This window comes from Phalacrocorax aristotelis, chromosome 6 (genome assembly GCF_949628215.1).
Source record: "Phalacrocorax aristotelis chromosome 6, bGulAri2.1, whole genome shotgun sequence".
Classification (NCBI taxonomy): Eukaryota; Metazoa; Chordata; class Aves; order Suliformes; family Phalacrocoracidae; genus Phalacrocorax; species Phalacrocorax aristotelis.
The window spans coordinates 38648113-38664502 of NC_134281.1; the positions used below are offsets into that span (position 1 = coordinate 38648113).

General features: G+C 38.4%; 1 protein-coding gene and 2 non-coding genes across 4 annotated transcripts; all 3 read right to left on the reverse strand.

Annotated features, from left to right (window-relative positions):
* Window positions 1-1902: 1902 nt before the first annotated feature.
* On the reverse strand, window positions 1903-15948 carry RABGGTB (Rab geranylgeranyltransferase subunit beta). Of its 2 annotated transcripts, none has more exons than XM_075097276.1 (9): window positions 15688-15948; window positions 15007-15114; window positions 13686-13883; window positions 11155-11260; window positions 9575-9627; window positions 9346-9456; window positions 7247-7372; window positions 6318-6467; window positions 1903-3541 (listed from the first exon to the last, which is right to left on the reverse strand). In XM_075097276.1, exons 1-9 carry the CDS (start codon window positions 15688-15690, stop codon window positions 3401-3403), a joined length of 996 nt encoding a protein of 331 aa, XP_074953377.1. In that variant the 5' UTR covers window positions 15691-15948; the 3' UTR covers window positions 1903-3400. The 2 variants fall into 2 exon arrangements, with proteins under 2 accessions (XP_074953377.1, XP_074953376.1); XM_075097275.1 differs by lacking the exon at window positions 15688-15948 and adding an exon at window positions 15603-15660.
* Window positions 12636-12720, reverse strand: LOC142059456 (small nucleolar RNA SNORD45). The gene has a single exon (XR_012661355.1). It is a non-coding gene; the product is annotated as a small nucleolar RNA SNORD45 (small nucleolar RNA).
* On the reverse strand, window positions 14762-14844 carry LOC142059455 (small nucleolar RNA SNORD45). Its single transcript, XR_012661354.1, has one exon. It is a non-coding gene; the product is annotated as a small nucleolar RNA SNORD45 (small nucleolar RNA).
* Window positions 15949-16390: the final 442 nt, after the last annotated feature.

Consider the following 16390-nt stretch of genomic DNA (forward strand, 5'->3'; position numbering starts at 1 on the left):
CCTCACGCCCCCACCCCCCCCCCCCCCCGCGCCACCGCTCAGCGCTGGCCGCCATCGTGGGGAGATGGCGGCGAGCGCCGCAACAGGATGGGGCCCTGCTGTTAAAGGGAGACAACAACTGTAGAGTTGCAGCTCCTAGTACAGCTGTAAATGATACAACAATGAAGAGTTGCTGGGCACACAACATGTTTCATTATAAAAATGTAGTTACAGACAGGGTGACGCAGGAAGGCAAAGGAAGTCTCCTATGCTCTTTAAAACAGGAGTAAAGCATTTAAACATAATTTGGCCCACACTCATTGAACATTCAGAGACTGTTTTATCAGGAACTTCACAGATGTTTTTCCCCATTCAAGAATTTAGATACCAAAACATCCCAATAAAAACCATAAAGCTTGTTCACATCTAGAATTGTCTTAAATATGTGTGCTTCCATGCATGTTTTAGAAGACTAACACTGCTTTGTATATTAGCATGTAATATACCCCACTTAAACTGTTTCAATTAGCATTTTAACTAGACAACATTTTGTCTCTGGAACGTAATACACCTGCATTAAAAAAACTCCAAACTGAAGCCAGCCTTGACGAGGCCACAACTCTGTGCACAGTTGTAGTTTGGTGTAGTTCAGCTTCACAATAGCAGTTCTATCAGTTGCAGCTCCTCAGCTGACATCTGAAAGGCAGCACCCCCAGCCTCCTGGTTCAGAACATGCATGTGCTCTGTCAGCACTGACCACATCGAGCATCACCAGTCAGACAGCTTGCCTGAGCATCAGAAACTTCCGTTTCGCTGGAGAGCAAAGGATGGAAGACAGCAGGTGCGACTCCAGTTAGTGCCACTGTCCCGAATTTGAAGTCCTACACTGAACTTTCGTTATGCATTCAGACTCCTGAAGCTGGTGTTAGGCCTTCTCTTCTCTGACAGAAATCCAAGTGTATGGCAAGAAAAGCAGAAACAAAAGGAACATCCATTTTCCACCTTCTTTTCTTTCTTACAGTCACAAATCATAAGGCTGAATTCACCTACCCAAGTTGTCTCAATAAAACTGAAAGAATGCATCTTTGGAATAAAGCACATACCTCTGGACTTGACCATGTTCTTAGAAGGTAATATAATGGCTGTTGATTCCCCCCCCTATTTTCTTCACACAATTTTACATACCTGAATTATTCATTATGCTTTCGCAAATTCTCATACAGCATCTTGCAAAATTTATTGCTGGGAATGTTTGCTACACTACAGTACTTAAGATCAAGTATTAAGATAATGTCAGGATCTTTCCATATAAAGATTTCCATGGGAAAAAAAAACGTTATGGAAGTACAAATTTCTGAAAGCCTTTAATAAAGGACCTGTAACTGAAGACTGAGAACAGTAGATAAATTACTGCAAAGTGTCTATGTAAGCTCAGAAAAAAGCCTTATCAGTACTTTTAGCAAAATAGAGGTAGACAGTAACAATGTATTCTGCACCAAAGTGACCTACGTCTTGACACAGACACACTGGGCGACTAATTTTTTCACAGTACATTTAACAGAAAATGTTATTTTGTTTGCAGAAGAAAAACTGATTACTCTTTCTACAAATACAATATTTTTAAAAAAATTATGTCAAGAATGGAAGAATATTCTTCAGAAGTTTTTAGTTTGTGCACATACTCACCCCTTTTTAACTTACAACCTTTTAAGATCTTTACAAATCACAGCAAACATAGGAATTGAAGTTGACAAGACCTTCTTACAAGAAAAACTGCAATAAGATTAAAAGGATTTCAACCGACAGTGAAATGTTGTACCCTGTCATGCAGTATCATCCACATATTAATTTTTAGGGTGTCTCTGTCTATACTAGACTAGAAATTCTGAAGGGGATTCTTTTTTGTCTACACAACATAGGAAAAATGCAAATTCCTATGTACTGAACAGTATTTCCTTAGATGAAGGGAACTGGCACTTGCAAAGGTAACCAAGAATCAGAAAAAAATTTTAAAGTTTTATGTTAAACTTTACAGTTAAGATCAAACATGATCAGTGCTCTCATTCCCTCATACTCGACAGAAAGCCTGCTGTAACTTTTCTTCCAAACCTTGAAAAATAAATTAATTCCAGGCTTTGACAAAAGAATTCATCAGGCAAGTGGACAACTCAAAAGAGTAGGCTTTTTACCTGGTCTAAAAGCCTGTAGAGAAGGCTTAAAAAAATGCACTAGAAACTTGATCATTCTTATATACATTCTCTCTGATATTCTCTACAAGTAAAGGTCTACCAAAAAGTTACTTTGTCCAGTTCTTACTCTCTACTAACACCAACAGGCTGGATAAAACTAACCATCTGCCTTTTAAAACTGTGTTTGAAACAATTTTAGACCTTCCTTAAACATAAGTACAAAGATTATCAAAGACTTCCTCCCCTTCATGATCACCTTTTAATGTACATTTCAACTGGATTACCAGTCAGTCTCAGCCAGGGTGTGTGGAATGTGAATTAAGAGGCAATTTTAGGGCTTCTGTGAAGACAAAGAGGGCTTCATCCTTCAGAGAACAAGTATTTTCCATAGCTAGTTTTATTCTCAATTACACCATAATCAAGTGTTGGCAATTATCATCTTAAAAACTACAAAAGCAGAATTTCAACCCAGCAACAAATTTAGCATAACTCTATATTCAGTTACAAGTCACTGTCCTATAGAGACCTTCTCTTGAATGCTTAATGTTAGCAAGTTTCACTATACATACTCAAAGGTATGCTCCATTTCAAATATCAGTGAAATTTTGTCTAAGGGACTTATCAATAAATGAAGACATTTATATACTTAATGGAACCATAATTTTTGTTTTCACTGGTACCAATTACTATTAGAAGAAAAAGCTTTCTTCTCAGTGTATAAAAGTGATGGCAAAGATGAGCGGGAAGAATTAAATACACCAGTGCGTGGCATTAAGTGCATGGCTTAAGTAGGGTTTTGTTTGGGGTTTGTTTTTCATATTTTCTTTCATTTTTTTTTTTAAAGTGCTTTGTGTGATCCACCATCAAAACACACTTGTGTAAAGACACATGCTAGCATGGTTGATATCATGGAAATGCAAAAATTAAGCATTCACACTATTGTTTTGACTTAAATATAAAAAAAAAAATGCAAAGGCCCATATACTTAGATACAGATTAGAAATGTTTCTACGTCTCTTATATACAACCAAAGAACTTGTTACACTGAGATTATTAGAACCAGCCTGTTCTGATAGTTTACGAAGTGACAAAACCCGCAGTAAAGCTATTGCTTCACATTCATAATGTAAACACATCTCAAAGAAGAGTATGCTAACAGTTTCAGAGATGACATAACTTAAATCAGTAAAACCAAAGCAACTGGGCATATCAACCTTTTGTCTCTACGATGCTTAGCTCACAAGCTCAGGCTGTACATTTATTCTTCGAAGGACATCTTCTGGCATACAGAAGACAGGATTAACGGCCTTAATTTGCTCTTCTCCTAATAAAGATAGTCCAGCAATTCCAAATAAGGTGTGAAATGGATCCACCTGGGAGAAGAAAAAAGTTTGTGTCCATTTCCAAAAGTCAATCAGCCTTTCATTTGTATGGAATAAAGCTTTTGTTTGCTAGCAAGAGAACTGCAAATCTCCATGGCTGGAGAAGACAACACAACTGAACAAACTTTCATTTGTGCTGACATGTTGACACCAAGACAATTTCCACAGCATTGCATTTACAATGCTACAGTTTACTCAGAGGTGCCTGTTGTTTGTCCGCTGCTAAGATAATTTTCAATTCTGAATCTGGCAGGAAGCACTCACTCCACTAGCATACTACGTCAGAGGGTAGCAAAAGCAAAGGTAATAAAAATTTAAAAAGTAAATTTGATCATCTGCAAGTACCACTTCCATAAATTCCCCTTTTGCTCTTCAGCAACATTATAGTGCCCTTTGATGGTCTCCGAATACAGAGCTGTCATGTAAAATCTTGAGAGTAGATCAACAGCCTACTGTGCTAGAAAACCAGAAGGAAAAAAATACAAGGAAGACCCAGAAGAGACAGGAGCAGTTATTTGGTATCCAAGTATTCCTTCACTGTATGACCCTTCCCTAGAAGCATGTATCACCACATAACTGCAACAGACTGTAAAGTCTCATGACATCAGCACCCTGTCAGTGGAGTAAACTACCCATTCTACAAAATCCTACCCAAAAGTATCCATGCTGTCTGGTGCAGTGTACATCCTGTTTGCATTAGTGGAACTTATGATCTTATCACAAAGGTTCTATACTGCAGTAAACTAAGCTGAATTACCGTTATATCGCCATATATGGGATCTTCAACATTGATCACAGCCTAGAAGGTTCAAACTACATTAGCATAGTGAGTCTTGCTCCTCAGCGACTTGGCAACTGCATTACAGTTGTGGTCAAAGCTCAGACATATGTTTACTTGCTCCTTCCCAGAATGAGTAGGTGGCCATTAGAGGAGGGGTAAAATAAATAAGTACATAACAAAATAATAAACAGTACACTTTAGGAATGGCAAGACAGAATTTCCTTGTACAGATGGACAGGCCCAGAAGGGGAGACAGTCCCTAATGGGAAGTGTGCAAATGATGTTACAGATACAACCTCTTGATGACCAGTTTGTATGTTCAGGGACACCCAGATTCCCAGATTCCTAGATTTCTACTGCTATGTTGTCTGCTCCCTTCTGCAATTTTCTTTAAAGCAAATAAAAAAGGAAAAACCTGCTGAATTTACCACTAAGAGATAAGAAGCATAGCTACTAAGTTATCATGAACTAGCTGCTTGGAACTTAAAAAAAAAAGATGACAGAGCTGTCTTATTGTCAAGTAGTTCAAAACCTGAAATACAATCACAATGTCAAATCAAAAGACTTAGAACCTAGAACTAATTAAGGACACCACCACCCCCAAAAAAAACAGCAAAAATCCCACATCCCCCCAAAAACCCAAAACAAAAAATCCCAAATGAATAAACGAAAACACTCACAGAAAAAAAGCCAAAAAACCAGGGTCTATTATCAATGAGTTTCTTCAGGAACTAAGCAAAAACCTGTAGGTATCAACATTTCTATGGCAGTGCTCACTTCAATAAGGGGGGACAGGTAAAAATAATATAAAATGACCACTAACATAATATGTAAAAGCTCTCCCAAAGGTGCCTGCATTAGATATAGAGGAAAGGCTCTGCAAAGTTGTTCTTCTAGCAAGATGGAAATAGCTCAAGTTTAACCTCAAAGGCAGAAAAGCATTAAAACTAAGTGTTCGTCTTTTCGTGGAGAATTCTGAAAAGGGAAGTCTTTCTGTGAGCTCCTTTGAAATACAAAAACCTTCCCATTTAAGAACACCAAAACACTTCCCAAATGACAGATCAGAGGAAAGATATTTCTCCCCCTTCCAAATGCGAATAATGTATCAGCTTACAGAGAAATAGAAAGCTACTTCATTTTTTAATGCATTTGTGGAAAAGGGGAAAACATGGTCAGCTGCAATAAAAGCAGCTAAGACCTCCCCCTGACCGTTGACAAATAGGCAGCCAAGTGTTGTACAGAAATTGCACTGAGGTCTCAGAATATTTTTATTTTTATCTGTCCAGCACCCTTGAAAGATACAAACTTTATTTGCCATTTTACCTGGGGAATCAAAATTATTTCCACCTGAAACCAGAGATACCAGACCAGCTAAACCATAATTGCTCTCTCAAACAAGCAGAAAATCCATATTACCAGCCTCTTCATAATGTTATCACAAAAGCTAGACAAATGTCAGTGAGAGGATTTACTCAGTGGCTGGGCTGGCACAGAGCAAAAGTTAGCGTATAAGGATTCTTAATAAAAACTTTTGACTCATTTAGATCAGGCAAAGCCACAAAGAAAGTTGAAGACTACTTAACCTGTGCTGAACTCTAGTTTGCATGTAATTTTACAAAACAAAACAACCCCCAAAAAACCCACAGATGCCAAAAAACCCACCACCAAACACAGTATTTTTACAGAGATCTTCCAAGTGATCTCATGAGAAATAATTTATGTGGTATGTGTTATGGGAACCAAACCAGAATTTCTAAGGATTAGCGGCTGACTTCTGTGGGGAATACTACAGAAATGCAATATAAAGCATGTGCTTCCCAGGAATTCAAAGACAACTCTACCCTATTCTTTCCTTCAAAGTAAATTCCAGGCTCTGCAAAATGCTTGCACCTGGATCCTCATTTGAGCATAACTCAACTCATAAAACTGACTTCCTCAGTTGAAATGTTCAATTAAGTATTTTTTATTTAGTAAAGGATTATTTACCATATCTCCTGGTCTGTCGGCAAATCCTCCAGTCTCCTCATCCTGGCAAGCCAAAATAAAGCAGCGCAGTTTCTCTCTGTCAATCCAATGTAACCTACCAATCATCTTCAAAGACGCTAGCACCCACCACGAGTAACATACATCAGGTAACTGGCAAGCAGAGAAACAGATTATTATTTGGTTTTGTTTTAAACATAACATAGCAAATGTTATTGGTGATTTCGAAAATTACTAGGCGTGCTGTCATAATACTGTTGCAGAGAAACAACACTTGAAGAGTTTCTTTGGGGTAAAGGAGAAGGTTCCTGGATGCAGCCTCCAGAAGGGAAAGTCTTTTTCAAACCTCTTCCCTTCAAGAAACAAAACCACAAGAATGTGATTTTGAAACAGCCTTCACCTACATGGGAGAGGCTAGAGAAACACAGCACCTTTTTCAGGAGTAAGCACAAAGAATTTCGTATCAACTAGTTTTTCAGGGGGGTTGTTTTGGTTTTTTGTTTTGTTTTAAAAACTGTTGGTTGGTTATCTATTTGCCAGTGGAGATTATTCTAGGTTACAGAGTTTCCTGGGTGTAATAGTGTTCCACATCACACCAGGAGTTACATCCAGCAAAACAGTGATGTTTGTACAAATCCTACAGAAGAAATCATGGCCAACGTCAAAAAATATTCAAGCCCTGATTTAACAGGATACTGGTTCAAGTGGTCAGCAAGACACACTTCAGTATGTGTACTTTCCTAAAGTGAGGACTCAAACTAAGCATAGCTAAGGATGCATGATATGCATTAGTGAAAAAACAGATGGCCTGATTTCTTTTGAACAGTTTACTAAATATTTCATAGACGTCATTACATTTCTCAGAAGTACTTCAGCTTTAGAAAAAATAATCTCTATTGAGTTTTGAACAAACAAAAGAAGCCACCTAATACCTTCTCTGGTCGTCCGTTGAGACCTCCAGAAGGCAACTGACGTTCACAAAGCCACCAACCCAGCAAGTCAACATTTATTTGATGCAGCTGATCTGTTATAGCCAGAAATCCTGTGCAACAATAGATCTAAAATTACAGACATAAATTTTTTGTGTATTTAAAAACTAAGCATAGTTTAGCAGACTAAATGCAGGAAGATCTCAAAGCAGGAATAGTCATGCAAACACAATACAAAATAAGCACACATTTCAGCGTTTACTTTCAAATGAGTTTTACTTTTCCATTAGAAAAGTATGTAATTGTCTAACCAGTACTTTTATTCAAAAGCAACTATATGTAACTATAGAACAGTACGATTTTACTAATATAAAAGACACAAACATAAGGTTTGAAAAAAAATCCTAAAAGAACAGGCAGAGCCATATAGTTTTATTTCAAAAATATCAGGCTCTCAAGTCAGAGTACTCAAACTGATTTCTGCAGGCTGGATTTGGCCTTTATGAAAATTTCACATCCAGCCTATGGTTTGTTCCTGTATGTGCCTCTTAGGGTAAGGCTTGTGGAGACCAAACCAAAGACCTAGCAGAAACAGGTTAAGCCTGATCATTTCACTAACCCGGCAACCCCACATACATCTAGTCATGTCAGGCTTACTTTCAATGTGCTTTGTAATATGTGTGCATTGATTAATCCATGTTTATTTCTTCCTGGGAAATAACACAGTGTAACAGTGTACTCCGGTCACGTTTCACACAGTCACTAACACAGTAGCCAAGCACAAACTGCAGGAAACCACAATATCAACTGAAGCCTACTCATAATTGCCTTTTCCTAATAAAACACACCCCCAAAAGGACAACAAAAATCCCAATAGGCAACAGAAGTACACATCAACAGGGACGTGCCTCTCCAAGAATACCGCAAAACAAATGGGATGTTCCGAGAAAACTTTTGAACTACTGTGCAGGCAAAGGAGTTGCCCTTTACAGCCTTTTAAGAGGTATGTGAACATGCACAACAGATCTAATCCTCCCAGGAAATGCCAGCTACAGAGTGGGTTCAGCTACTTAATCTGACTTCCTTGAACAGCAGGACATGGTCCAGCCATCTAGACCATATGGGCAATGCTCCTGTAGATAAAACTCGTAAGATAAGATACATGTACCAGGTCTAATTTTTTTTCCTGATTTAAAAAAAGAGGGGGAAGGGAGAAAAAAAAAAAACCAACACTTTTTCCTCAACAACATACCTCTAGTATTTTCATGTGCTGAAGTGAATCCTGGCAATGGCATTGCTCACCACAATTATGCAAAATACAGAGGTGATTGCAACAGCATTAAAATATTTTATTAAAAGTTGATTTCTATTCATAAATTCAGCTTAAGTGCAAGAATCCCTTCCATGAAAAAAATAAAAATAGGAAAGGTAGTTTTAATGTAAATTTTCTGCTGAAAGAAGTAATTGAGATTCTCTTCCCAGAGAGGTCCCTTGATTTGTTCCAGTCATACTACTGCATTGCCTTCAAAACTAGATTTTACTGAGCATTTTTCAGAATCAACTAGTCACTAGTAAAACACTCTTTAGTGCCTATAACAAAACATTATAAACGTTCCCATGCCTGACTCAGGCATCTTGTCTTAAAACTGACTTTCCTCAAAAAATTAAGCAAGCCTCCCCTTTGAGAAGGTTCGCATCCTTTTTATTTGAGTTCATCAGCTGATAAATATCAAATGTATTATACAATTGACCTCTGTGTTTCATTACGGTTTGTGGCAGACAGAGTGACAGATCTTATCCAATGTCTCCATTAATACCCATTCAAATTCTCTAAAAATCCTCATGCTAACTATCCTGAAATCACTATGTGAAGACTGAAATACAGTCCTAAAAGTTCTTCCCTTATGTTACTTTTTTTCTTTTTCCTACTCATCATCTCAGATGCATTTACCACTTATTTTAACTACGGTACTAGAATCAGACATTTGGGAAATAAGAAAGGTACATCAATTGACACCACTGAGAGATGTTGTAAAGAAACATTTATAGGCAGTATGTGATGCTTGGCAATTTAAAACACTTCCATATAAAGAAAAACTCACCTGTCCTGCATGTGATTCAGAACCTGGTCTACAACCAAATCCTCCATCAAAGTTCATACAGGACAAAACGAATTCTACTGCTTTCCCCACATCAATAGCATCCAGCTTTCCCTGCAAGTCAGAAAAGCAGCTAACGCACTTTATATTCTACCAAGCTCATTACTCCAGAAACTTCAGCAGTACCAAAGAGAAGATTCTCTACTTGCGAAAGTAATAATTTAGGACTTACCAGAAGTGCAAGAGTTGCTGCAGCACAGAAGGAGAACCTTGTATCTATTTCTCCTAGAATGTGGGGGGTACAGAATGAAATAAGAATATTTTTACTAACAACAACAAAAATGCATTTAAATCACCACTGAAAATATGGTACAAAACATTAAAATACTAGGTTTTATGTTGAACAACAAAAATTAGCCAAAACCTGACCCCGTACTCTTTCCTCTTCCAGCCCACGGATTATTTCCTCAGTAATTTAGAAAGGGTACGTTTCAAATCAGGTGATCCGTATGTTTGCCACACATAAAAGTGAACAACTGATTTTGAGCTGGTGTATAGTTATGTACCCAAATCAATCCAACTAGTGGCAATTAACAAACAACTATATAATCTTACGAGTTTATCTGTAGTGCTCTACTAGATAATTGTAGAGCAGCAGACTCAAAAATACTCAGAGACAACTCTTCATCTGCCTTAAATTGGGCAGAAATAGAAGCTTTTTTTGATTTTAGAGGAAGACTGATGAAGTTGCAAGTTTTCTTTTGCATACTTATACCTGGAAGATACACCTATAGCAGAATGATTGCTTGGCAAGTCCATACCAATATAACTCTCCTAGCACAAACTCCGAGCAATTAATACTTGAAGTCAAATTGAACCCTGCTCAAACATTGGGGTTTTTTTTGGTCAAACTGATGCTAAGACTTTTCTTAAGAAATCCACAAGGTGAAGCATATAAAACAAACACATGCTGTTCCGTAATACATGAGGTATCACACTCCTTCCGTTGCGCTGTAACTGCCTTTCAGAAATAACATAAATCCATTGTGCATTCAGTATGTTTGTTTCAATACTTCAACAAAAAGGATGCAGCAAACTATGAATCATTTTATGAGACATGGTAGTGTTGGGTTGACAATTGGACTGGATAATCCTAGAGGTCTTTTCCAACCTATGATTCTATGGCTTCAACACACAGCATAACAGCTACCTTTACAGCAGCATACATTAACTACCATTATCTGAAAGGCTGAATTTTACCAGAACAATCATGACCAATATGTAATACATTTTAATAAAAATTTAAGTGTTCCACCAGTATTTTTCGAATTACTAAATATTTATGCTACAGCTTAAAAATACCATCTTTGTTCATAAAGAATTTATGTACAGAAACAAAATTGTATTAACAGAAGTTCATGAGTACAAACCCAGTTATTCTCATATAGTGAAAGATCCCTTCACAGCCAACATGGATAAAGATCATAACTGACTGCCATTAATTAGCAAGCATAAAACATTATTTATGGAATAGTACATCTAGTATATCAAAGTACGGCCAAGTTACAAACACCCAAAGATTTTCTTCATTAAGAGCTGAACAACCTATTTTTAATACAAGAATGGAACTGAAGCTTAGAATATTTATGACAGAAATGAAACAACTCTGTCCTGCACAAAACCTTTTTCCTAACTCAGGAAATAAAAGTGCTCACATACAATACATAAGCAAAAAGACCATCCAAGGAAACTTAATTTCACAGACTTACACAGGTCAACCTAGTCACTGAATTTTAAAGATCTAAAAATTACCCCATTTGTCTCCAGCAAATGATCCATCTTCGTTTTGCAAGCTTTGTATATATTCAACAATTTTATTTACATCAACAACATGGAGACTATCATATAAGATAAGAATCTGGGGGGGGAAAAAAAAAGACAGTAACAATCAAAGAGAGGCAAAAATGTTAAAAATTTATTCATTGGAAAAAATAAATCCTAGATTTAAAAAAGACTTTAATGACTGAATATTATTTGGTAAGGTTTATTAAAATAAAATTTCATTCACTGCAGTTCATCTATCTGTATCTAAAAACTTTAAGGAATTCTCAAACCAAAATATAGGCAATTCCAGCTGAACTCTTTCACGCTTTGTTACTTTCCAACTTTCAGCTCTCCTTTCAAAAGCATAATCAGGTTTATTTGTTTTCATGTTAGCATCATGTAAAACAGATTTTATTGTGGTTAATTTTTAATGGGAAAATGACATCCTAGACTTACAAACTTGTAGTTTGTGCACTGCTGCTACTTGGATATGTGCGAGTAGTTAAGTTAAGCAGCTGGTTACTAACACCACTTACAGCACAAGCCTGTCAGCAATGATTAGCTTCAAATTATAAGATTTTTATTTGCATCCAGTTTTTAAATATAATGAGTGGAACCAAACTGCAGTAATTTAAGAAGAAGTATGAACAATGTGATTAAACACACCCTGTATAGTCAATATGTTCTGGAAGAAAAATAAAGGTCATAGCAGGGAATGCAAAGTTTTCTGAGCTAGCACTGATTTAAGCCAATAAACCTGATGACACAATGTCACATGAAAACAATACTACTGCTCCTGAGCCTCTGAGTTTTTGCTCATAACCTGCATAATCTGTAAAGAGAGTAATTAAGAAATTATAAATAGCATAATAGAACAGTTGAAATTAAGCAATATTATAGTGCCAATCCTGAAAAATACCAACAGCTATGACTTTGAACACCTAGCGTTAGCTGGAATCTTTCAATTGTTAGACAAAATTTAAGTCTTGCAGAAATGCAAAAAAGAATGTATAACTCCAACAGAAAAATATATAACCATAGCATGCTCTTCAAAAAGCAGATCTGAACACATTACTATTAATTATGATCAAAAGAAGATGTGACATGACCTTGTAAACATTCTGGACATGTAGATAGGACTAAACAGTGTTTGTTCGCTAAGAACATGCATGCTCATTAAGACATGCTTATTAAACATTAAGTTTACCCCCAAAAATTTGCATTTTCAGCTAATGCTTGCTTCATACGCTTCATACACCTAAAGCTGCATTCAGTTAACAGGAAAATATATTCCAGTAACATCAAGCATTTATTTAAGAACTAACATCTCTAATATGTAAAAGTAAACAACCTCAAAGTGTACCTCTTTCTCCTTATACTGGATTAGGATTTGTGAAAGGAGTTTGATTGGACAGTCTGGAAAAGCTCAAACATCATAGCCTAAAAAACCTTTAGTTTCCTGGTTCTCAGAGTACTCAGAGTAATTCTAGAGCTCAAGTGGTGACTAATGCCAACTTCAGAGCAGAAAATACATGCCAACACTCACCACTGACCCAAGAAAACAGCATTCTTCTGTCCTACCTAAGGGTTTCAAATCCAATACCTTATATCCAACATACTTTCTCCCTAAAACAGGATGCTATCTTATTTATTTGTAACACCATTTAAATATTTCTTCCAGAAGGTTGGACTAGAGATACATTATGCAAGAAATCAAGCAGTTGTTCAGAAGTATTTGAGCCTTTTCAGTATTTTTTTCCACGATGGTTTGCATGAGAAGAGAGAAAAAAAAATAAAGAGACACAAGAGGTAGTGAGAAATTAAATCTATAATGGAGATAGTTATGGTGAAAAAAATAAGGTTGAGAATTACTTTTTCTCAGGGGAAGAGTACACCCAAAAAGTTATCAACAGACTGGTATCACTTGTAAGTTATACACAAAAAAGCAGATTTGAGGAATGCAATAAGAACTGGCTACTACAATGTTTCTTTTGTAGAATACTAAAGCATAAATGCACTACACAAACCTATTACATAAATATATAGTTTGTATAAATATTACATATTTATTAATATGTTATAATATATAGTAATCATAATATATTAATACAGATATTAAAAATAAAATCCAAACCTTTACTCTAATTCTGGACATACATCTTTCACCTCACTGAACACTAAGAAGAATTTACAAAAATCCAAAATTATCTACAAAAAGCTCCAGTAAAAACTGTAGCTAAGAAGTATTTCAAGATGACTGTTACAAAATTTATCAAGAATGCGTTCACCATTATTTGATCATTAAAAGCACAACATTCCCAAATCTGATAATTTTTTAGGAAATAATACAGCTAAATCCTGAAGTTTTGTCCATTAGATTTTTTTGGGGGGTTTAATAAGACACTGAAATAGTTTTTGCCATGGGCATTCAACAGTACCTGGCTTGTAAATCTGCAATCATCAAAATCATTGATTATGAATGTTTGGTTTTTTTTTTTAAATTACCCTGTTACATTTACCTGGACAGCACTGAGTGTATACAGAAGATGAGGATCATGACCTATGCTGGCACTTATTCCACCACATTCATGTTGACACGATTTGATGAATGCCAGAATTTCTTCTTTGTTCATTCGGTGCAGCTGCCCCATGAGATCCATTGCTGTCAGTCCCCAGTAAACGCCACTCATCCTCAAATACTCCGACATACAGTATTCCTAAGTAGTGCGTTATTTTAGTTCTTAATCAGGTAAGCACATCATCAACACAGAGCAATTAAAATACATTAGCTAACATTTACAAGCAGTTTGTAATATATCAACCATCTTCCATCCCACTAACAATGTACTATATATCAGCCACTCAAATATTCTGTACACCATGCGTGTGTGTGTGTATACGCATGTGCATACACGCGGGTACGTGCACATATACCTATATCTGTATATACCTACACATACTACGTTCCCTTCCTCCCCTGTATTTTCTAGTTCAGGAGTATCAAGCTCAATATCAAATGAAACACATACAAGCAGTTAAGCACCAATTCACTCCAGATCATCAGTTATTATCTTGGTATCCAAACTACCACTAAAATTACCACTGCAACTAGTCTAAAAATAACATGTCTAACATTTAATGAAACTTATTTCCCGTGCCAAAACTGCCGCAATCTAAAGCTGCACTAGAAGTAAGATCTCCTACTGAATTCTCTTACATGGGTTACATCACCTACACTACCCATAAACATTGTTTTCTACATGCAGTACTTCTTAAGCACGAGAACAGCAGCCATAAGCAAATACTTAGGAGTTCTTTCGTGAACAGTAAAAATAACTGCTACTGTTCTTTCTTCAGACATAAGCAGTTACTAACTTTTTTACCTGCTGGAACTGCAATCCTGTTGTTGTGGGCTACATCTGATAACCTGTGACTATAAAACTGACGCTAGCTGAAGTGTTTATCAAACCTAGTAAGCACAGAGCAGCGCTTTGGTGACATTCAGTACATTGTCCCACCAAAAGAGCAGCGCATCAATGCAGCTATACTCCTTGTGCATTCTGGTGGACAAGGAAGCAACAAGTAGTTAATTTCCCAGGTCTCAGAGTAATTCTAGAGCTAAACTGATGATCTTCAGATTTATACTCAGATAATACATGCCAAAACTCATCACAGACCTAGGGAAATTAACAAAGCCATCTTTCTGTTATACTTTGGATTGCAAGGCAAGAAACAATTAGCTCATGAGCATGCACCTAACCCTTAACTCTAAGTAGGTAAATACGGGTTATTATTTCTGTTAGTAAAAGCACAGCTGTAGGGAAACAAATCAATACCTACATAATCATCTTTCTTTGTTCCATACGAAGCTATATAGTCCGCATGTTTCTCCGAAAGCAACGTGTTTGGGGCGTCAGGTTTTATCACAACATCCTTTTGTGGTGTCCCCTGTAAAAAGTACCAACAAAACGTCAGTTGCATTATCAGTTCAAGGTTTTCGTACTTCGGTGTAACTTAAGTCAACACTAGTAGCAGTATCTGACTGTCTGAAAACAGACATCTTTGCCTGTTCTGAACACGGGCAGATTTCGTACCCCACATCGTCAGTTTTCAGCCTGGCTAAACCCTTCCCAAGGAAAGGCTGCAAACAAAACCCTTCAATAAAGCTGAGAAAAATAACGAATTCGCCAGAAATAACCTGGAAGTCCGTAAGAAGCCCTTCACGGCGGACACAGAGGACGCCGCGCCCCTCAGGGCCCCCAGCCCGGCCCCGGCCGGCGGCAGACCCCGAGGCCCCGCGGCCTGGGCAGGCCGCAGGCGCCCTCCTGGGTCCGCTCTGGAACCGGAGCGGGGAGTGTGGCCACCGGGGCCGCCACGGCCACCAACCCGCGCCACCTCCCGGCCCGCCGAGCGGCGCTGCGCGGCTGGAGAGACACCTGCGCGCCGCCCCGAGGGCGAAGGCGCGGGTCCTCTGGGCCCGCCATACCCAGCCCTTCCCCCGGCGCACCGAGCGGTACCCACCATCTTCCCCGCCTGCACCGGAAGGAGCGCGGCGGGGCGGGGCGAGCCGTGGCGGCGGCAGGGCCCCGCTAGAGCTGCCCGCGGGCGCCTGCGGGGCGGGCCCGCGCCCTCCGGGCCGTCGGATCCTACCGCGGGCAGCCGTCGCCCTCCGGGGGCGGGGAGGGTCCTTCGGCTCCGCGGCTCTCCCGGGGCCGGCGCCGGCGGCGCCTGGGAACCCGCAGCGGGCCCGCCCGAGGGGGCCCCTCCAGCCTCCTGCGGGTAAGAAGATGCTTAGGCTTGTCACAGTTAAAGGTTATCATGAAACCGGTGAGGGAGCTAAGTTAAAGTACGCTAACGCCAACCATGCGCTTTCCTGCATCACAGCGAACAGGACAACACTTAGATATAACTTTAGTTTCCTTCTCTTACCTCAGTTCTACAGAAAAGCAGAATGTAGTCACAGAGCAGGCAAGGATAACTGTCCTTTTGTTCAAAAAAACCCCCTTTGCTTCCTAATTAAAACTGTCTAGGGTGATTATTCTCTTGATTACCAGCACTTGATGCTGGCACACGTCCCCCACAGAACCATGCCAGGCAGGAACGCCATTTTGATTTTTTACAAGAAACACTGTATCTACTGCTGGCTTGCATAGAAGAGTCAAAAATAAGGTCTATTTTTTACATAGGTCAAATGCTTATCAAGGATGTTGCATTACTGGACTTC

Excerpts from the sequence above, each read along its gene's own strand:
- RABGGTB (XM_075097275.1), bottom strand. The coding sequence starts at position 15,650 with ATGGCGGGCCCAGAGGACCCGCGCCTTCGCCCTCGGGGCGGCGCGCAG. Across the intron at positions 7,373-9,345 it reads CTGAATCACATGCAGGACAG|ATCTATTGTTGCACAGGATT; the intron begins GTGAGTTTTTCT and ends CTGTAATTTTAG. Across the intron at positions 3,542-6,317 it reads CCGACAGACCAGGAGATATG|GTGGATCCATTTCACACCTT; the intron begins GTAAATAATCCT and ends TTCTTCTCCCAG.